Source organism: Hevea brasiliensis, chromosome 13 (assembly GCF_030052815.1).
Source record: "Hevea brasiliensis isolate MT/VB/25A 57/8 chromosome 13, ASM3005281v1, whole genome shotgun sequence".
In the NCBI taxonomy this organism is placed as follows: Eukaryota; Viridiplantae; Streptophyta; class Magnoliopsida; order Malpighiales; family Euphorbiaceae; genus Hevea; species Hevea brasiliensis.
In genome coordinates, this window is record NC_079505.1 from 75,819,651 (window position 1) to 75,843,051 (window position 23,401).

The window sequence follows — 23,401 nt, forward strand, 5'->3', positions numbered from 1 at the left end:
TACACACCAGTCACAGGGGAAGGTGTCAAAGGGGAACCTCAGTATAAGTATACTGATTTTATTAAGGCAGGTGTGTAGGGGATGAAATTCTTCTTAAATCTTTTACTTAGTAATTCATTTTTTCCCTTGTATTTCTTTCTCAACTTATCTTTCTTGCTCTATATACTCTTATTAATAAAAGAAAACAAAAACTTAGCATTCTTATTCTAGATAATGTTCTTGCAAATATTTTTGTCATTTAAAGAGGTAAAATCCCAAAGAAATATCTCTCATCCTTCCTCTGTAAAAAAGTTTCTTTCAGAGATTTGCTTGGAAAAAGTATTAATGTTGTATAGAGACACACACATACTCTCTGTCACTTGATAAAAAAGAATACGTTGAATTAAGAAAGGGGAAACTGAGTAAAATGAGGAGGGAAAGGCTTCCTCCTAAGCAGGGAAATATGAGAAGAAAAACTATTAATACAAATATGATATCCAGTCTTACTGTATGTCAGCCAGAGAAACCCCTAGTAATATACCAGAAATAGAGATGTCTTGATTTGATTAAGTTTGGCTAGGAGCACACTTAAGGACGCTGTGAAATGTTAAATTGATAATATGCTTTTCAACAGCACCTAAATTGATGAAGTAAATTCATAGGACAGGAGTAAAGTGAGAGAAATTCAAAGAAATAACAATCCATTGCAAACTAAGGAAAGGTTAGGGAAGATGCCTTATTTGATCAAAGACTGCTCTAAAAAATATTTAACATTCTTCTTCTTCTTCTTGTAGCTTGGATGTAAATTTCCCTTTCATATTATATAAATTGGTTTCACTAGATTCTGTCCTTCTTAAGCTTTGCTTGTGTTCACAGTGGATGTGAAGTCTTATGGGTTTAAACAATCTCATTGGACTTAGTTTGGATTTAATAGAAAATTCATGATGCTTATACTCATATTTTAACATTTGCCAACTATGCTAGTCATTTGACTCATTTCAATTTTATAACTTTCAATTATTTTTTCCATTTCTTTTAAACCCTGTTGTTTCATGGGTGCAGCTCCTCCATCGGTTAGTAATGTCCAAATTGTTGGAGATGTTGTTGAAGGATGTATCATAAAAGGAGTTGGGGAGTACTTTGGGGGAAGAGAAGGTCCCAGCAAGTTTGAATGGTTACGTGAGAATAAGGAAAATGGGTTAGTGTGCTCATGTATTGCATGCTGTAATAGGCTCTTGGATAAAAGAAATAGACCAACTTATTTTCTAGATGCGGTTTCTTTTTCCCCCTTGATTTCTTTAATCTTTAGAAGTTATATCTCCCTCTAATTTGATATAAATTATTTTATAATTGAGGCCTTTTGTTTCTTTTGCTATCTTTGAGTCTGCTATGATTAAAGACTTTATGCTCATTTCTATGTAAATTTTAATTTCCACACAACTATTGCCTTGTTTTGATCTTCTTGGCTTCTTTTAGCAGAGATTTTCTATTGGTATCAACGGGTACATCTGAGTATACTTTGACTAAGGAAGATGTAGGCTGCACATAGCTTTGTTTATATACCCATTAATTTTGAAGGTTAATCAAATTCTTATTTTCTTTTTGACAAGCAACTTTCTTATTATCTTGCTTTCTCTTAATTCATCTTCTAAATTGTAACATATTAATTGGCTTATGTTGCAGGGCAGGAAGGGGAATCTGTATCAGTAATGTCTTCTGTGGTGAAGCAAGGTAAATGTAAATGACACTTACGCTTTGTTTGGTTCGCAAAATAGAATAGAGTAGGAATGGAATAGCTATTTCATGGCCATGCAATGGTTATTTTTCACTAGCATTGGGAATTGAAATCTTCAAATTTGTGAAATATCTATTCTATGTAGTAACTGTTGCATATTTGAAGTTCTGAAAAAAATTTGAGTTTGGAATAGCTATTCTATGTAATAACTATTCCATACCAAAGTTTAGAATAGCTCTTCCATTCACAGGCTATTGCATGAACCAAACAAATTTTGGGGGTTGTGTTTGTTGTATTATGATTTTGAAGAAACAACAATTCAATTCTTCCCTTCATTTGCAATAATTATCAGAGAAACATTTGATAAAACGACACCAAGAGATCACAAATTTTTAATATCGTCTTTTAATTTCTTGTACTTTAGAAGAATTGAAATGATTATTATGCAAGCTCATCAAGGATTATTGCGTAATGCATTATGATACCCCAGGGGCTTAACAGTTTATTCGGATGATTTATTTATATGTTTATTCAAAGAGTGATTGAGATAAAAATTAATTTCAACAATATATAGGCTAGTAAGAAATCTTTAGGAGTGTAAATTCCATAACTGATTCTTTTTGAAAATTATTGTTCATGATTACTTATAATTTTTCCAATTAATTGTTCTTGATTAGTTGTGCATAACAAAATTTAGTTGAGATTGGTCAAGATCGCTGTAAGAATGATTGGTTTAGATTCGTATTTTTTTCTGAGAGGGAGAAAAGGGGTTGAGAATTTGTTGAGTTGTGTTGAGGAGTGCTATTCTTCAAAAGAAAAGTCTTATTAGTTTTCATGTTTTATGAAATCTTATTTTCCCAGTAAATGGATGAGTGGGTGTTGATAGATCTAATCAACTCAAGTTGACTAAATTTTAATCCCTAACTACTTGAGGTCAACAACACAAATTCTTTTTCTCCATCCACCCAGTTAAGGGTTATCTTTTCGGAAAGATTTAGGAGTCATTACTTTGCATCACGTCGCGTCATTCTATATCTGTTCGAATGTCCTTGCCTAGGGGCGTAAACGAGTCGTACTGAGCTTTGAAGAGCTCAATCTTGGTTTGTTAGATTTTTATTTAGCTTGGGCTCGAATTTGAAGCTTGGGCTAGCTTATTTAGATTTTGTCAGGTTCGAGCTTGGCACGCAATTAACTCGTTTATCAAGTTTGCGAGCTTAGCTTGTTTCAAACTTGTTAGCTTAGCTCACTTATTAAGCTCCACTCAGCTCATGTTTAGCTTGTTTATTAAGCTCTTAAGCTTCAGCTCGACAAGGTTAATTAGACAAATTACAAAAAAAAAAAAAAAATTTAAAATTCATGTAATAGTAAAATTAATAAATAATAATAATTAAATTAATAATTATAATGACACCATTAATTAAATTATAATAGCAATAAAGTGTATATTTTTATATAATTATATATTTTAATTATACTTTTAATTGATAGTTACATTATTTATAATTTAGTTATTTTTTATATTATATTAATCAATTTATATAATTCATATAATTCTTTTTATTTATTTTGTTAAAGGTTATATGCAATTTATTTTTTACTAATCACTTATAATATTTAATTTTTATATTTGTACAAACCTAATATTTTATACAATTTATTCATATTTCAACAAAAAAGTAGAATTTATCCATATGTAAATTAATTAATCATAATAAATTACACTTTCTTGCTTGTGTAATAAGGTTTAAATTTTTTTAATCTTAGTTATTTAATTTTATTAATAAAAACTTACTATATTATACTAATTAGAACCTTCAATTTTTTTATAAACTATAGTGAAAAAAAATCTAATTTTATTGTTTGAAATACGTATAAACATAATACAATAGAAGTATATATATGTATATGTGTGTGTATTATATGTTTAATTAAAAAAAATACTTGTAATATTTTACTTTTTATATTTTATACATGCCTAATATCTATATACAATTTATTCTTGCATAACTTAATTATTTGTTATAAACTCAATTGCATATGACTATAGTTATTAATTATAGAATATAATATATTTTATAGCTAGTCATCTAGTCATTAATTGTTTAATTTTTAATTAAAAGGTACATATGTAATTAAAAATTGTATAATTGAGAATCCGAATGTATATTAAACAATACACTAATATACTTATAATATGTCATTTTATCATTAAATCATTTTTTTTATTCAAGCAATATTCATGTTATGATTTAATTATATTGTTATAATCAAAATATAACTTCAAAGTCAAAAAACATACCTATCATCTAACATTCTAACTTATATTTTCTATAAAAAATAAAATTTTAAATTTAAATTACAAAAATGAATCTACTAGTCAAAATTTGGATTTGGATAGATTAGTAATAAGCTTGAACTTTAATGTTTTAAAGGTTCAAGGTTCAAACATGTTGGGCAGTTTAGTGGTAAATTTAAATTTTAACATTTTAAAGGTGTAAGGTTTAAAATGTTGGGTAGCTTAGTGGTAAGGTTGAACCTCAGGGTTCAAGATTTAGAGAGAGGGAGAGAGAGTTAATTTTAAAGGTTTAAGGTTTAGAAAGGGGAGAGAGAGAGAGAGAGAGAGAGAGAGAGAGAGAGAGAGAGAGAGAGTTTTAAAAGTTCAAGGTTTAGATAGATAGGGGGAGAGAGAGATAGTTTTAAAGGTTCAATGTTCACACACAGAGAGAGTTTAAAGATTCAGAGAGAGAAAGAAAGAGAAAATTTTAAAGGTTCAAGCTTCAAATCCACCACCATCAAAACTATATATTTTTGATTTATTTAGTAACTTAATAAAATATGGATAAAATGCTTCTAATTAATTTTCAATTAAAATTTATTATTTTATACGCCTAATATATTAGTTAATTTGTTCATATGTAATTAAAAGTTTATTAGTTTTAATTAGGTGAAATAACTTTTTTAGTTATATTTAATACTACAAGTATATAATAAATATAAATTTATATCATGTGAAATTTTATGATTAAATATTTTTATATAAATATGATAAATATTTTTATTCAAATTTTATATAAATAAGATGATTTAAATGTGTTCTTATAATTTAAATATATATTGAAAATTGAAAACAATATTTATCTGTTAATATTCTTAACTCTATTTATCATATAAAACATAACTTTAGTTTCACGGAAAATTTAAATTTAAATTATAAATAACTATATTTTATAAAGCTTAATTATATCATAATTTTAAATAATAGTTATTAATATATTAGTTTATGGAATAACTATAAAAAAATTAATATATTACAACATTATTAAATGCAATAATTAATATAAATGAACTTGTAAATGAGTTCGCTCATGAGCCTATTCAACGAGCCAGCTTGTGAGTTTATTCAATGAGCCGAATCTCAATAAGATTGAGCTTGGCTCATTTATTAAATATAAGTCTAAAAATGAACTCGAGCTCAGCTCATTTAGAAAATGAGCCGAGCTGAGCTTTATCGAGTTGAGCCTTGAGCAACTCACGACAGGTTGGCCCTATCCTGGGCTTTCCTTTTCACCTGCAATAGCAACATGCTCAATCTTCTGTACAGTTGTATTTTACATTCCATAATGTGTATTTCCGAATCATCTCAATCTTTCTTCTAAACTTTATCTCATTGGGTGCCACTTTCACCGTGATACAAATGCTTTCATTCCTTGTTCAGTTCATCTTTTTATTTCCACACATCTGTCTTGGAATTCTTATTTTTGTCAAACTGCAATGTTATTCTTGTGTACAATTTTTGTTCTTTCTTTCTTTGCCCAGCATTTTGATAAATATTTTTAGCCAATGCTTTCTTTCATGCAATTCTTGATGCTGAAATTACCAAATGAATTATCTTTGAATTGCATTTACTATCGTCTATTATGGTGATGTTATTAGGCTGTTTTATTGTTTGAGTAACTTTGCTATATCATTGTGGTTTCATTATGTTGCATAATAGTTATTAAATTCTAGTTCCATCTGAAATGATGGTTTTGTTTTCTGCTCAAATTCCAGCACCTCCAAAAGTAACAAATGTTAAGATAATTGGTGATATAAGGGAAAACAACAAGGTTACTGTAACTGGTACTGTTACGGGGGGAACTGAAGGTTCTAGCAGAGTTCAGTGGTTTCAAACAAGTTCTTCAGCATTGGACAGTGAGAATGGTCTTGAAGCAGTGAGTGCTTCCAAAATTGCGAAGGTAGGCTATGTTTTTATGTTTAATATTCACATGCAATTCGTGAATCAGTGTTTGACTTTTCTTTGCATACTCAATGCTAATTCTTAGTTAAGCTTTCACCTTTCTTTAGTCATTTCGCATCACTTTAGGAGCAGTTGGCTATTACATTGTTGAAATATACACCTATGACTCCAGATGGCGAATCTGGTGAACCGGTATATGCTGTATCTGAAAGAGCAGTTGAAAGTAAGTAAACCTTTTCTTTTGCCTTGTTATATAGCTTGACTTTGGAGTTTTGACTGAATATAAGGAAAAGTTTCTTCTTATAGTTTGTTTTAATGGGGTTTAGACTCCTAATTCATACCTTCCCATTTTTTTTTTCTCAGCGCTTCCCCCAAGCCTAAATTTTTTGTCTATTACTGGGGATTATGCTGAAGGAGGCATGTTGACCGCATCATATGGCTATATAGGGGGTCATGAGGGAAAAAGTGTGTATAATTGGTATCTTCACGAGGTATCGACTCCAAGCTAATCCATGCTGTACATATTATAGCAATTAAAAGTGCATCATTTAAAGCTTTAATTTTCACATTATGTTAGGTTTGTTTCTCTTAAATATTCTATGTGTTGTTCTCTTCACCTCACAACATTGATACTAGCATTGCCTGTGACAACTAGATGTGAAGGTCTTATTGAGCTAAACTGACATAATTGTTTTGACAAATTTGTTATGATGTACTTTCAATGCTAGTAAGAGGGAGAGAGATTAAGTAGATTCACTTTCTGTAATTTGGTCAATGAAGGTATTCTTGTATAGCTCTCGTTTATCATTCCTGTAAAACCAATGTGACATATTCTTTTCTCTCATGTTATCCAGTTTTCACTTTATTTGAAATTTAATCACTTGATTGCACAAAAAAAATGGTTCTTGTGACCTCAGGATTTTTTTCATCGGTGTCATAAAATCCTGACAAGTAACCTAGTGATTAGAAGACCAATATAAGCAAGCATTTACCTGATGCAGTCATGCTAGCAATGCAAGTGCATTTTTGCTCAGTGACGTAGACAGGGAGAAAAAGATATTTAAATTTATTTTTCTTTACTATTGATCATGTTATTTTGGTTTCCTTGCAATTTTTTTTTTTATTTTTTTTTCCTGATAGGAAAATTAATGTTTTCATGTTATACTAGGATTTGCTTAATTTTCTCAGTTGTATTAGGGTCTCTTCATTTTGTAGTGAGTTTTGGTGCCTTTGTGTGAGTTAAGGTGCCTACGTGAAGTGCCTTAGAATAGATATTGGAATGAGCTATTGCTGATTTAGCAAATCAACAAGCATTCAGAAATTGGTTGTGTTTTTTGTAGAGTTGGTTCTACAGCCCTTAAATAATTGGTTATTTGTAAAACATTTGACACTGGGCTTGGACTTCCAAACAACCAAGAACACATCCCTGGCGTGTTCCAGCAGCTCAGAACACACCTGGGATGTATTCCACAGGGCATGAAAATTCAGGCAGGAGGAAACACACTCAGGGCGTATTTCTCTCTTGACAGCAGTGGGAATTCTATTTCAGCAGCCCAACCACGTTCCCAAGTGTATTTTCAGCAGTCCTAACATGATCCAACTTGTCTTGGGAGAGTTTTAGCTGCCAAATTATTTTATTTTGCTTTCCTATTTCAATTACAATAGTTAATTAAGTTTCCTACTTCATCTAGGATTTATTTTTTCCTATTTTATCTTGATTTCCTATTATATTTTAGTTTATCTTGAATTCCAAAATAGTAGATCTATTTCCCTATTAGGATTAGGAGATTAAAGCCTTGATAAATATCCCATAATTCCATGTATTTGAGTTTAGTTTTTGATGAATAAAATTTCCAGCCGAGGTTTTTCTCTCAATACACATGTTGTGTGTGTTTTACTTTTGTGCTTCGTGACTGCATCAACATTTCGGGGCAACTGTTAGCCTTCAATTTATCACATGTCATGTGGTTCTCATTGTTCTCATAGAAATACAAAAGTTCTAGGTTATATAAGGCTTTTCTAAAGCCAGCGACTATAGCCTTCTTATTTAGCTTACGGGCCACGTTGCCAAGGTGCTGTTGAGCTGTTGAAGATCACCTTTGTTTTTCTTTTCTTTTGTCGTGTATGAACCATTTTAAAATATTAAAGAACAAAATGTAATTAAAGAAGAAAGAGCAAATGCGATTTAGTCAATTGACCTACTTCATAGGAGGAGGTTATAATTCTTTGTATTACATTGTTAACTTTGGTACATAGGCTCAAATAGAGATAACATTAATACCATATTTTGTTAATCCTATATCAAAAATTAATCATTACATTTTTCCACTCTAAAGCCTTGCCTCTCTAACATGCTTTTTATGATCATTCTTGTAATCTAAATTTTTATTTACTTTTTTCCCCTCTATATCTAGTTAAATGTTTGTATAGCATGTTCTCTTCCTTGTACTTTAAAACAGAAAATTTACTATGTCCATTGCTTATTATTTGGACAATATGTAAATTGACTCAAATGTCCAAAAATTTCAGGCTGAAACAGACTCTGGTACTTTGATACCTGAGGGTTCAGGAGTTCTTCAATATCGTATTACCAGAGATGCAATTGGTAAATTCATATCCTTCCAATGTGTCCCTGTGCGTGATGATGGGATTGTAGGTGAGCCAAGGACTTGCATGGGACAGGAACGGGTTCGACCTGGTAAATTTTTTTTTACTCTCAAGCTTTGGTAATTATTTATTTATTTATTTTTAATGTTTTTGTAGAGACAAAATAGAAAAATAGCCTCTCTGCAAAGCAGGGGTAAGGCTGCATACATCAACCCTCCCTAGAGCCTAATGCCCACAAGTGTGGGATGCTTCGTGCACTGGGTCACCCTTTTTTATGTGGAGACAAAGTATTAGATATATGATTCTGCAAGTCCAAGGATAAAATTCTGGTGGATCTAAAGTTGGTTTGTTTTAGCAAAAGACTATCAGTAATTCGACAGTAACATCATTTACTTTGGAAATTCACTGGTTGTGAAGCATCATTAAGCAATAATTTGAATTTGATCCATATCTTCTCACTCGAGGTTGATGTGTCAGAGGCATATAAATTCTCCTTTATGTTTACTGAGTGTAGTTGCCAAATCTTAACAGGCAAACTTTCTGCTAACTAAAAAGTAGAAACATTGTTCTAGTGCTATTAGCTGCATACCCCTGCAAAATATACATTTAACGGGAGATGATTGGACATAAAAGGCAAAAAGATTGTTTGATGCATTGTCAATACCCATGGTTCAAGATCCATTTATGTAATGTGTAATGTGGACCTGCAGTTCTTAGTTCTTATATTTCAAAAGTACAAAACTCCAAATAATTTAGGTGCCAAAAGTTTTTTTTGCGCATTTGATTATTCATACATTAATGCTCACCTAATTTGATATTGGAGTCTTTTTTTTTTTAATTTTTTTAATTTTTCATTTTTAAAGCAGACTATTGCCGCTAGCTAAATTTGTGCTTTCAACTTGTGATGATGAATTTCAAGTAAATTAGTACTCAAATTCGAATGTACTCATAGTTTTAATATTTAATTTTATTGTCATGGATATATGTCCTCTAACAGTTTTATATCTATTAAATAGGCTTCCTTTGGAATAAATCATTTGCAATACAAGAATTCAATTGAATTCTCACGCAATCATGTTTGATTTCTATTTCTTTAAAATATATATATATTTTTTTAATTTTTAAAGTTAAAAAGAATCTAATTCTTTCATTCTAAACATAAGAAACCAAAAAGAAATCAATTGAATTGAATTATTGTAAAATTCTAGTTTCCAAACAAGGGGATAATGAATTCATTTCTCATGCCAAGTGCTGTATGATGATTAGGAAGTCCGAGGTTGCTCTCTCTACAAATAATTGGAATTGCTGTTGAAGGAACTCAATTAAGTGTGAACAAGAAGTATTGGGGAGGTGAAGAAGGAGATTCAGTTTTCCGTTGGTTTCGGGTACTTTAAATTTCATGCGAACTTAAAGCTTGGTCTAAGCAATTTGAATGTGATATTGCCAATCATGGAGTAGTAACATCATTTGTTGGCTAATTAATGCTTAAGAAAACAAATTTTTATAAATGTCTGCTTTATGCCTATTTGGCATTGTGGTTTAGTGGTCAAAAAGCACTTTTTAGAAAAAAAAAAAAACCACTTTAGATGGTGTTGAAAAAAACTGTTTTGTTATTTTAGTGTTATTACGACTAAAACTTATCAAATTTAATTTTAAATTTATTTTTAATACTCTCTAAATAATATATTTAAGAAAGTGCTTTTCTTAACAGTAACTCCAATAGCAATGCCAAACAGATTTTTTGTCTATAATTATAATTCTCTCTCCCCCCTCCCCCTTCTTTCCATGTGTTAGTGCTAATAATGTGCCTCTATATATTTTGATTAACTGAAGTTTTGCCATGCAGACTAGTTCAGATGGCACTCAAAGTGAAATTCGTGATGCTACTGCTATGTCATACGAGCTTTCAATTGATGATATTGGATTCTTTATTTCAGTCTCATGTGAGCCTGTCAGAAGTGATTGGGCTCGTGGTCCTATTGTTGTTTCTGAACAAATTGGACCTATCATACCTGGTATAAAGTTGATTTCCCATAATTCTCTCTCTCTCTCTCTCTCTCTCTCTCTCTCTCAAATGATTGTCAGTGAAAATCATGTTATGTAAATTTGTTAATGACATATGGTGCTAATGCTGTATTGAAAATCTTATTTTGTTACAGGCCCTCCAACTTGTCAGTCCTTAGAGTTTCTAGGGTCAATGATGGAAGGACAACGTCTAAGCTTTGTTGCTTCTTACAGTGGAGGGTGAGACGTTGCACAATCTTTGACATATTTTGAAACTTATGGCCCTGTTTGTTTTAACATACTCTTGATATTGACGTCATTCTTTGTGATTTAGGGAGAGAGGAAATTGTTTCCATGAATGGTTTAGAGTGAGAAGTGATGGCGTTAGGGACAAACTAAGCGCTAATGGTAAGTTTTTTTAGTTATATATGGTATATTCTTCTGCTCAAGTTCTTTTGGAATTAGTGGATTTATTTGGTTGTATTATTTGTAGAGTTTCTGGATTTGACTTTAGAGGATGTTGGAAAATGCATTGAACTTGTTTATACTCCAATGCGCAAGGATGGTGTGACAGGAAATCCTAGGAGCATAAAATCCCATGTGATTGCACCAGGTGGGTTGTATTCCATAATTCAATGTACATTTGTGTAGAACACAACTATTCATTATGTTTTACATTCTAATACTTGATCATATTCATGAGTTCATTGAGAGTTGCCATTGATGATATTCTTTCGACTTCGGGACTCTATGAGGCAAGAATCTTATCTTTCAATATATTTAATTGGATTACTTGCACTTTTGTCTTGTTTGATTAGTAATGTAATTGTGTCTAGAAGTATTATGCTTATATAATTATTATTGATTCGCAAATCAAAATTAGTGCCACAATGCTGCTTTGGAAGATGCAGAGACATTGAGGAGTTTTGAGTTGGGGGCAGTTTTATAATGGATTAATCCAAGAAGTCTTGGGCACAACCTCTGTTACCTTGTTACTTAACCAGTTGTTCCTACTGTTTAGGAAATAAGCCAATAATTTACATCAGGTTAATTTGTTGGCAATATTGTGCTACGTAGCCAGTTTTTGCAAATGATATTGGATTTGGATGGAACTTTTAACATTTAGTTCCTGTTTCTTGCAGTGGCAGATATTTACTGGGATGGAAGTTCCTGCTTTTATATTTTCCATCAAGAGTCAAACTATCTTGATGGATATTAATTTATCATTGATCTTGTTTATTTTTTCATATTTCCCCATTGATCTTTTTGTTCTTAAAGCAAGTGAATCTTTTGCATATTTTATTGTTTTATATAATTCATCTTGTCTAATAATATGTTTGCTCTATAATATTGCTATTCCTTCATGCTTGTGTCCTTTTCCATTTTATTTTTAAACAGCGGATCCTGTGGGGTTGGAACTTGTGATTACCAATTGTTTTGAGGACAAGGAAGTGATCCCACAAAAGACGTACTTTGGTGGACGGGAAGGTGTTGGAGAGTATATTTGGTACAGAACAAAAGATAAGTTACATGGTTCTGCATTGATTGATATAAGTAATGACTGTGAGGATGTTCTCATATGTAGCAAAACATTGTAAGTTCTGGGGTATGATATTTTAGAATATGTCTCTCCATTTTTACACTGATCTCCTGAGGATATGTGATTCTGTGGCAGTACATACACTCCATCCCTTGAAGACGTGGGTTCTTACTTGGCCTTATATTGGCTGCCCACTCGTGCAGATGGAAAATGTGGAAAACCGTTAGTTGCAATCTCCAACTCTCCAGTTAACCCAGGTATAATGTGTTTTTTTTTTTTCCTTTTTTCCTTCTACTTTCATAATTTTTTTGACAATTTAATTACTTGTTCGTAATTCGAAGTTCAAGGCTTTGAGTTATGTTAATAGCCTTTCTGAAGAAAAGCAATGGGAGAGTTATTCACAATAAATATCCTTGACGCCCTTTTAATGGTTGATATGAGGACTTACCTTTTAAAAAGGCTTAACTAACATGTCACTGAACTCCAATCAGGTTGCCGATAGACCTTTTCCTCTAAAATTTCATCTGGGCGCTCATAATTTTAGTGTATTTGGAAGTCTGTGAACCTGAATTGGTGTACTGTATTTTAGCCCTTCTTTTTGAACCAGGGTATAATTGATCAATCAAATACAATTTGTTTCATTTATTTGCTTTACCAGTTGACTACTGATCCAAGTAACACCAAGAAATTTCACTTTTTAGTTATTATGCCAACTCAAATTTCTATCTTTAACATGTTTTATGTGAACCAATGTTGCAGCTCTACACACCAAGAAATTTCACTTTTTAGTTATTATGCCAACTCAAATTTCTTTCTTTAACATGTTTGATGTGAAAAATCTTGCAGCTCTTCCGGTTGTTTCTTTTGTTCAAGTGAAAGAGTTGCATTCTGGTGTTTATTCTGGAGAGGGAATATACTTTGGTGGGTATGAGGGGGCAAGCCTATTCAGCTGGTATAGAGAAACTAGTGACGGTACTATCAGTCTTATTAATGGTGCTAACTCTATAACTTACGCAGTCACGGATTTGGATTACAATTGCCGCTTGTTGTTTGGGTAGCTGTTTGCACTCCTTTACTATCATGTTAAAAGCATTTTAAACTAGTTTTTTTTTTTTTTTAATTTTTTTTTATTTTATGGAAGTGGTAAACAATTTGTTCAGGTTTCATATTTGAAACTCATGATTATTATTTTATTTATAAAGCCTAAGTAGCTGTACTTGGATGCATGTTCAACTATTTCTCATAGGTACACACCAGTTCGTTCAGATTCAGTTGTGGGAGAACTCAAATTGTCTGAGTCAACTGACATAATTCTCCCAGGTAAGTAATTGCTTGAGGAAATAGTGTGGCAATGTGATTTTAACTTCAATTTGTTCAAATATTATACCTTAAGTCGTTGATTATACATTTTTAAACTAGCTAAACTTATTGGTTGTGATTCATATGCTACCTAACACGTGTTCATGTATGCATGTTGATCTAGTGATGCAAATTTCACATGAAATTGTCATCTTGGATTTGTGAAGAGAAAATTAAAGATGAAAATTTTGTGTGAAGTTGAATCATTTCAGCTGCTCTGAGCATGACAACTTTTAATATGTTGTTCTAAACTAAATCCAACATTTTATATTCTCATGGTATGACTGGACTCGGGTAGAAGATTGGAGAATGGCTAGGTTTGTTTATTCAAAATTTACTAGTCAGTCAATAAATCAAATAGAAGCTGTTGTCTTGCTAATCTTTTCATGTTCCCTTTCTCTTGCATTTGTCCTTTGGGCTTACCTTGTCTTTGATAAGCAACCAGCTGATCAAAAGGTAGGTCTAGAAGCTAAAGCCTTTCAAGAGTGACATGCTTTAAGTTGGTCCTCTATCAAAATAATGATCTCTCATCGATAGTTTAAATTTGGTGAGAATGATTTTTAGCGCTCCTTTGTTGGCAAGTGGAAATAAAAATATGCATTTTTTGGTCATTTTCCTTATTGGTGGTCTTATTCCTTTTTCCTATGCTTTGCTTTCTCAAGTTCCACTTTATAACTCATATGACTTCACTAAATTGCTTATACTTGACAAAAATATAATATTTGTTTGCAAGAATGGTGCATAAATTTTAATTTGGTGGCCTCATGATGATTAATTCTTACCACCAAGGTGTTTTGGTTTACTGAGCATGATTTTTAGTGGTCATCTATAAGAAAGTGTTATCATAGTGCCTATCTCCACCTCGCTTAATAAAAGTGTGCATGGCTTTTGTTACAATATATTGATAAAATGGACTGGGCCTAACTCCACTCCACCCCAAAAGGCACTTAGTGAGGGAAGGATTACCTAAATCGTATTAGTAGCACTTTTTCACAATCCCTAGTAGTTTTGTCAAAAGCTCCAGGCGCCCTTAAGGCAAGAAGCTCCTCCATTGTGCAAGGCACTCGCCCGAGCAAAGTGAGGTGCTAATTAATTTTAAAATAATAAACAAGTAAATATACAATGTGAAAAGTCATGTTACACAATCAATAAATTGCCAAATGTCATATTGCATAATATATTATATGTTTTAAGCTTCAAGATTAAAACCATTCCTCTAATAACACAAATTGTTAAAGAAAAAACTATAAAGCATATAATATAATTTAAAATTCTAGATGCATTGTTCATTTTCATTCGTTATGTAATGCAAATTTAAAATCCCAATTCTCAAGCCATCATCTTCTTCAACATCCACCATATCATCATCTTTCGTCTTCTCTTTCTCAATTTTTTTAAAATTAATTTCTCGCCTGGCCTTGCTCGCACCTAGATAGAGCCTAGATTTTGCCTTGCACGGTGCCGCTTGACAACACTGATACCTAGCCGATGTGAGACTTAAGATACCTTCTCATGCTCAGGACTGAACAACTGGAGTGTGAAGTTTATGACTGAATATCTATAGATAGCCCAACATTGAGACAGTGTTTGGCTTTGATGCCATGTTGATAAAATGGACCGGATTGAAGTCCACCCTAAACGGCACCATGGGAGGGAGAATTGCTCGAGTCATATAAGCACTTTTACCCAATACCCAGCCGATGTGGAATTTAACACAACCTCTCATGCCCAGGACTGTACATTTGGGGCATAGATAGCCCAACATTGAGACAGTGTTTGGCTTTGATGCCATGTTGATAAAATGGACCGGATTGAAGTCCACCCTAAAAGGCACCATGGGAGGGAGAATTGCTCGAGTCATATAAGCACTTTTACCCAATACCCAGCCGATGTGGAATTTAACACAACCTCTCATGCCCAGGATTGAACATATGTGGGTGACCAAACATCGAGACTCGGGTCAGCTTTGATACCATATTGATCAAATGTACTGGACCTAACTCTATCCTAAAAGGCACCGTGTGGGAGAGGATTGCTCAATTCATAGGAGAAGCACTTTTGCCCAATACCTAGCTGATGCGAGGCTTAATAGAATGATAGCTTGTGAATTTGTGTGAACGATGTGATTATGATGTTGTGATTGTGGGAGTTGATTGTATTACCGATTTGATCTATATTCAAAGTGTATATAAATGCACCCTAGAGCTTAAGGGACTAATCAAGATAATTGCTTCTAACCCTATTCCTTCTTTTCTTCTCTAATTCTACAGTTTTAATCATTTTCTCCATTAGCCTTTCTTTGCTTATTCTTCTTTGCTTTACATTCTCTAGATCCATTTAAAGGTTCACACGACATGAACTAAATTACTGAATATTATGTAAATGTTATCTCTAACTTGTGCTAAGTAATTAAGCTAAGGGGTGTTATTTATATTGAACTTAATATTGCTTCCCTTTTTTTTTTTTTACAGAGCTTCCTATAGTGGAAATGCTTGCTTTGACTGGAAAGGGGATAGAAGGTGATGTACTCACTGCTGTTGAAGTAATACCAAAGAGTGCAATGCAACAGTTAGTTTGGAGCAAGTACAAGAAGGATGTCAAATATCAATGGTGAAAGCCTAATTCTCTTGATCTAATGCGTTGTTTAAGTTAGATGATTTATTAATAACAGTTACTTTGTATCTTTTCAACTTATGAGGAAAATTTTTATCTAACACACACACACACATATGTGTTGGAATGTGAGGGACAGGAACATATCCCACATCAGCCAAACATGAAAAACCAAAGGGCTTTATAAAGTTATGCAAACCAAACCAAACGAAAATGTCTTAGGCCATTTTGGTGGAGGTGTGCCCAGTTTAGCCCAATTCCTTTAGCAGGTTGGCTCGTGTTGTGCTCCACTTCCCAAGCCCACGAACTCAAACATGATATCAAAGTGATGAGATCCAATGACAGTAGTTCTAGGACTCGAAAGCATGATGGGTTGGGCTGCAGCAAGCCTGGCATTTGACTTGAGCTAATCGAGCTAGACTCAGGTGAATCCATCGGTTAGCCTAGTGTGCTAGTTCCTAACGGATAGAGTCAGAAGATGCTAGATCCAACTAGATAGGCCATCCCATGTAATGCCAAGTGACAATCGGGTCTCAACAGGTCCAGCCCAATTGCACTTGAGGGAGAGTTTTGGAATGTGAAGGATGGGAACAAGTCCCACATCGGCCAAGCATGAAAAATGAAAGGGCTTATGAAGTGATGCAAACCTCTAAGCCATTTTGGTGGGGTGCCAAGTTGATATTTATACACATATCTTGAAATTATTAAGAATAGAATTGCCTCCAGGTCCTCCAGGAAAATTGGTAATGAGATGCATAACCATTAGATGACTGGTTCCATTTTTAAACATGTTTTACCTGAAAATTTCAAATCTATCTTGCCTCTAAGATGTTCTTTCATAGTTTCTTTAGCAACTGCCATTTTAATTCCCTTTATGTTTCACTCAATGGTGCTGCAGGTTCTGTTCATCAGTAGTAGGGGACAGAGATTCCTTTGAGCCTCTACCTTCACAGCATTCCTGCTCTTACAAGGTGCGACTAGAGGACATTGGTAGATGCTTGAGATGTGAATGCATTGTGACTGATGTGTTTGGAAGGTCAAGTGAGCCAGCATATGCCGAGACTGCTGCTGTATTGCCAGGTCTTCTATTACATGCAACAAGTTGAATTGAGAACTATCCTTTCCTCAATTAATTGGACAATTATCTTTAGCTCACCATTGATTTGATTTAGAATTTTGTACTACTGTTAAATGAGCTAAATTTGAATGTCCAGCTTTTAGTTATTTCTATTGGAAATATTCTAGATTTTTCAAAAGTGCTTGTCTTCATTACTCTTGATGTAGTTTCTTGAGATTTGGCTAGCTATTGTGTCTATTTCCAAATTGAGTAGAAACCTCAAATTTTGCAAGCATGCATTTTTATTCTTCCATATTTCATTGTCATAATTTCTATAAGTGTTATATCAATGATATTTTGTATCTCTGTTTTTTCTACTTAAAATAAAATCGTTTTAACTCTATGAATCATCCATGCCAGTGGAAAGATTTTACTGGCAAGTGCTTTTTTTGCTTTTCCGTTTGATTTTGTTTTTTTCCTTCTTGTTGCTGGTAGCCAGGTTCTCTTCATGGATTATTTGAGTGACATGTAAATTTGATACTATTTGGGGGTTTAAAACTATCTTTATTGTTTGAGGTATTTTGGCATTTTTCTTTTCCTCTATAAGTTGACTTGATTTCTCAACTACTGCTGCTGTTATGCTTGTTTTCTGAATACCAGATGCTTAATAGTATTATTAGTTCTTAATTGTATTGGGAAGTACATGCCTTTTATAAACCTGTTCCATATTTTAGTAATTAATAATCATTTTATCTTTAGGGATTCCTCGTATAGATAAAGTGGAGATTGAAGGGAGGGGTTTTCACACAAACTTATATGCTGTTCGAGGCATTTATAGTGGAGGAAAGGAGGGCAAAAGTAGAATACAATGGCTTAGATCAATGGTTGGTAGTCCTGATCTGATTTCCATACCAGGTATGTTAAATTACATTTTTAATTGTTGTTTTACATGTCAGAAATTGATATCCCTACCACTGCACTGTGAAATAAAAGCCTCCTTAACTTGATTATGTTTGCTGACAAATATTCTTTTTTGTCCTTTCATTTTCATTAATGTGGTAACTGCATATTTCATATGAAAAGGCAATGACAGCAGTATAGTTAGCAATGGTTTCCATTGTTGTAAATTGACATTGTTTGAACTTTGAATTATGAAGACTGGAAACAACTCAAGTTATTTTCTATAAAAATTTCAAAATGCTTATTTTGTTAATCTTCTGTTTACAATAAAAAGGATGCAATTGTGCAAATATAATTTCTGAAGGAGTATTCGTTGATATCATGAATCAAATTTGGCAAATGAAGATTGTGGCAAATGAAGATATAAGGCAATTCTTTCATCTTAAGATAGGAAACAACCCTTACACAAGTACGAACAATTCAATTTTTAAAGGGGCAAAAGCAATCTTCTCCTTTTAGAACCATCTACCGAATAACAATCAACCAATTTAAGAATTACTGTGCCTATAAGATCAGTAGGAAAATATTCTTCCTACAATTTAACTCTACTGTCATCAACTAAATAGAAACCCATGAATTCAAGCCAAAAATGTGACCATATCAAGAGAATACCATTCTCTTCAACAGCCATAGCACCTCGTAAAACACTCGCAAAGATAAATCACAAATGCAATCACACATTTGAGAGATGGGCATACATGTGCCTGGTTGATAAAAGGAATTGGAGAATCTGATAGTAGATATGAAATTCTGCATAAGATTAATATTAAAAATGAAACTTCAACAAAAATTGTCATTGTATTATTTTCAAAACTATCAGAAACTATAATTTTTAATGCGTGACATTTAGAAATTCACATGGAGTCCCACAATCTTCAACTCAACAGTGAATTTCTAAATGTCATGCCTTGAAAATTATAGTTTCTGATAGTTTTGAAAATAATACAATGACAATTTTTGTTGAAGTTTCATTTTTAATATTAATCTTATGCAGAATTTCATATCTACTATCAGATTCTCCAATTCCTTTTATCAACCAGGCACATGTATGCCCATCTCTCAAATATGTGATTGGATTTGTGATTTATCTTTGTGGGTGTTTTATGAGGTATTATGGCTGTTGAAGGGAATGTTATTCTCTTATATGGTCACATTTTGGGCTTGAATTCATGGGTTTCTATTTAGTTGATGACAGTAGAGTTAAATTGTAGGAAGAATATTTTCCTACTGATCTTATAGGCACAGTAATTCTTAAATTGGTTGATGGTTATTCGGTAGATGGTTCTAAAAGGAGAAGATTGCTTTTGCCCCTTTAAAAATTGAATTGTTCGTACTTGTGTAGGGGTTGTTTCCTATCTTAAGATGAAAGAATTGCCTTATATCCTATGGGGTTTATATATTAATAATTAGCTTTTGGCGTGCCTAGCATATGTAAACAGCTTATGATTAGTCAAAATCAAACGTTCAGCGTTTCTTTAGACTTTGGGGGAATAATCTTCATTAGCACTTTTGAAATCTTGAATAGCAAACCTGATCTTCCAAGCTTTTATCCTATAAATAAAATGCGAAGAGTTAATGTTAGTACATTTATTTTGAATTTCAACAGGTTGCTTAATTAAAGAGACTGCTCTATGATCCTTCTTTTCTATCTTTTTTCAATATTTGATTCCAAAAAGGTGAATTGGCATTGCAGGAGAGACAGGAAGGATGTATGAAGCTAATGTTGATGATGTGGGATACAGGTTGGTGGCTATTTATACTCCTGTTAGAGAGGATGGTGTTGAAGGACAGCCTGTATCTGCATCCACAGAGCCAATTGCTGTTGGTAAGAAAAATCAATTATCCTACTTGTTTGTACCATTTCTTCTGTTGTTCAATAGCTTATTAATTATTTTTCACATAAAATTCTTCGTGGTGCTTCACTAGAGCAACTGGATGTGAACCTTTTTCTTGTCATGTGAATAATTTCCCCGATTCTTGCATTACCAATGACCTCCACCTTATAGTACCATCCACATGCATCTATGCATTTGTGAAACCGATATTTGCAGCTTTTAGTTTTTAAAAATTCTAATCAAAGAAAAATTAAAGAAAAAAAAAAACAGGCAAGGTTGTCTATATTTGTATTTGTTCACACTTTGTATGACTTTTATAAGCAATGGAATTGAAGATAAAATGAATACTTCTGCTTTCAAGGGCTTTCCTTGTATTTCTGTACGTATCATAGATATTTCTCTCTTAGGCATAAAATAACATTAAATAATTTTAGTTTGGGTTTTTCTAACAAATGCCCTTAGGGTACTGGTTATTAAGCAATTATTAGAGTTTTTTATTTTTTTCATTGTCATGGGATTTTATTCACCTGATAAGATTTTATTGTAAACAACTCACATTTAATTATAATTCACTTTCCATCGTAATAAAATCTTATCATGGTGATTAAATCTATAAAATGCTAGCAGTCAAAACAGTTTAACCACTCTGCAACCGTTGTCCTAAGGACATTCATTAGAGATATCCTTTTAGTTTACATGTTGTTTTCCTACGATATTAAACGCCAGATCTAAACATATGAGCAGATTATTTGAAAATCCTACAATATTTTTTATTCTTATTGGTATGATAATGGAAAAAAAAGAAAATGCTGGAATGAGGATAAAGTATATGGAAAAAGAGATGAAACTTGCACGTTGAGTCCACATGTGACCAAACAATGTTTTATCGGAGTTACCTTGATTTTTCTGAGGACCAATTAAAGCTGTATGTTTCATACTTTGTAACTATGTTAGCTTCTCTACTTTGGTTTCCCTTCTCTCATTTTTGCTGATGGGTATAATCTCTTAAGTTCAACTTTTGTTTATTTTGGCATGATTAACTTGCAGAGCCTGATGTTCTTAAAGAAGTGAAGCAGAAGCTTGAACTTGGATCTGTGAAGTTTGAGGTGTGTATGCTTTGATTACTATCTTGAGTTATATTTATTTTTATCTTTTTCTGTTTATCGTTCTTTTTTTTTTTTCTAAAAAAAAAGTTCTTGTGAGGTTATAGGAACAAAGACAAACGAGCATGTGGATGTCCTAACTATTATTTCATTTTTGTTAAAAAGGCCTATGATTCATTCTAGGATTTTCCGATCTTTTTATTCTTATATTTGTGTGCATGTATCTTTGTTTATTCTATCATTATTTTGCTTATTTAGTGCTACTTTACAAGGAATGATATTTTGCATGATGAAAAAGGAAGGAAGGAAAAGCTGGGAAATCTAGATTTAGGATGTTATGTTGATCACTCCAAGCTATGCTTTAATAGAACTATAAAAGATGTTAGTTGATATAATATGGGATTCAAATCCTGACTGCCCCTATCCACTGTAAAAATTTTCCAACTACCAAAAAAAAAAAATTCATTCACTTTGTTAGGATGTCTCAGGAAGGGATGGAAAAGGAAAATATCAGGGGATACTCATCCTTTGTTTGGGAATTTAATGAGGTTGGAAAAGAAATGATAACGAGTGATCAGTTATCCCTTCAAACACTACGCGGTTTTCCCTTCAAAAAGGATATGGACTTACTAGTTATTCCTTCAATTTCCACTTTGTTTTCCCTTTAAAAATGAGTAAATAAAAGTTATCCCTCCCTCTAACATTAAAAATATTTTTCAAATATCACTATTTTACCTCAATGCTTAAAATCCTTTACTATCCCTTACAACTTCCAAACACGAGAAATTGCTTAGCCTCACATTTCTTTTCCTTTCCTTTATTAGCTAACAAAAACCTCTGAAACATAGTGGGGAAAAATCAATTTTCTTTTCTATTTCAGTACTTCTCTCCCTCTATCGTATGAGAAATTTTTTTTTTTTTTTTTTTATAAATTGTTTCATGCTTTTAACCAAGTCTTTGTAAACAGGCATTATGTGACAAGGACCGTTCTCCCAAAAAGGTTGCCTCTCTCTCTCTCTCTATACATTTGCAATTTTATATGTTTAATTTTTGGAATATTAATAAAATGAAATAGCTTATTGTTATCATTTAATATACAGGTTCCGGGAGAGGGGAGTCTTGAGAGAAGAATTCTTGAAGTTAATAGGAAAAGAGTCAAGGTAGTAAAGCCGGGCTCCAAGACTTCTTTTCCTACCACTGAAATTCGTGGAAGTTATGCTCCTCCCTTTCATGTAAGTTCCTGGCTGAACTTCAGACACTTTTATTTAATCCTGGAAGTTTTCCTGGTTCACTAAATTTGTTTCTGGTAACCATGCAAGAAGTTCTTCACAATCTTGGGGATTGTAGCATCATGCTTTTATTTTGCTTTCCCCATGCTCTCAACAGTACATAAAATCTGATAGTCAATATTGTGCCAGGTTGAACTTTTCCGGAACGACCAACATCGGCTTAGGATTGTAGTGGACAGTGAAAATGAAGTAGATCTAATGGTCCATTCCAGGCATATGCGAGATGTTATTGTCCTTGTGATCCGAGGCCTTGCTCAACGATTCAATAGTACATCTCTCAATTCTCTCCTCAAAATAGAGACATAGCTTTGGCCATGTAATGTAAAGTGATTTCATTAGCAAAATATATTCATTTGTAGGTTTAGTTCAACTAATCAACACTTTCTACCACATTTAACTTCTTATTTTTACTTTTCTCGTGATTTTTGGTGTTGTGATGTTCATTGTTTTGTGTGTAAGCTGTGCTGTGCTGGAAAGTTTCGACGTGCCAAAAAATCTGTATATTATTATATCAATGAAGATTCTGAGAAATGTTTGGCTTCTTTGACTCTAATGTTTCCTAGATTCTTGTAATTTGGAACATCTTCTCGGCGATTTCCCTACAATAATGTTCCTTCTCTGTGAATCTCTCAAAACTTAATTGTTCCATTTCTTTTCTTTACAATTCCAATGGCTTCTTCTTTCACTTGTAGAGGCATCATTTCTACTTTGCTCACCTCATCTTATCATGATCCTAACAACCCATTTATGATAAGAGAGCAGTATTAAAGAAGTTTCATTTGCATATGATGATGACAATTTTAAATGAGTTGTGTTCAACTCCTTATAGCATTTCAGGTGGTCCTAGCAATTGGACTTTGGTTGGTTGGATTACTTTGTTTGGTCTCTACGAAATGCTGGAGAAAACGGAAAGAAAATTTTTATTTTTAAATTATATTTCAGGTGGGGCTCGTATTTATAATTAAAAGATATTTTCTTAATTCAATATTTAATTCCACATTAAGCATTAATGGATGGCGTTAGAGAAAAAGATGAACTTTGTTAATGGCAGAAGATCACGGGATTCTTTTTGTCGTAAATCAA

At 32.7% G+C, this 23,401-nt stretch overlaps 1 protein-coding gene across 1 annotated transcript; it reads left to right on the forward strand.

Moving 5' to 3' along the window:
* The first annotated feature begins 1,016 nt into the window (after positions 1 to 1,016).
* Positions 1,017 to 22,740, forward strand: LOC131171926 (187-kDa microtubule-associated protein AIR9-like). Its single transcript, XM_058132216.1, is given in 26 exon segments — positions 1,017 to 1,177; positions 1,459 to 1,518; positions 1,520 to 1,557; positions 1,663 to 1,710; positions 5,765 to 5,949; positions 6,059 to 6,099; positions 6,101 to 6,174; positions 6,315 to 6,442; positions 8,481 to 8,649; positions 9,825 to 9,943; positions 10,405 to 10,573; positions 10,718 to 10,802; positions 10,897 to 10,970; positions 11,056 to 11,175; positions 11,961 to 12,156; positions 12,238 to 12,359; positions 12,949 to 13,156; positions 13,349 to 13,422; positions 15,933 to 16,071; positions 16,973 to 17,154; positions 17,891 to 18,046; positions 19,785 to 19,916; positions 20,974 to 21,032; positions 21,997 to 22,029; positions 22,130 to 22,261; positions 22,448 to 22,740. Coding segments are annotated over 26 exon segments (3,066 nt in total). The 5' UTR covers positions 1,017 to 1,031; the 3' UTR covers positions 22,625 to 22,740.
* The last annotated feature ends 661 nt before the right edge of the window (positions 22,741 to 23,401 follow it).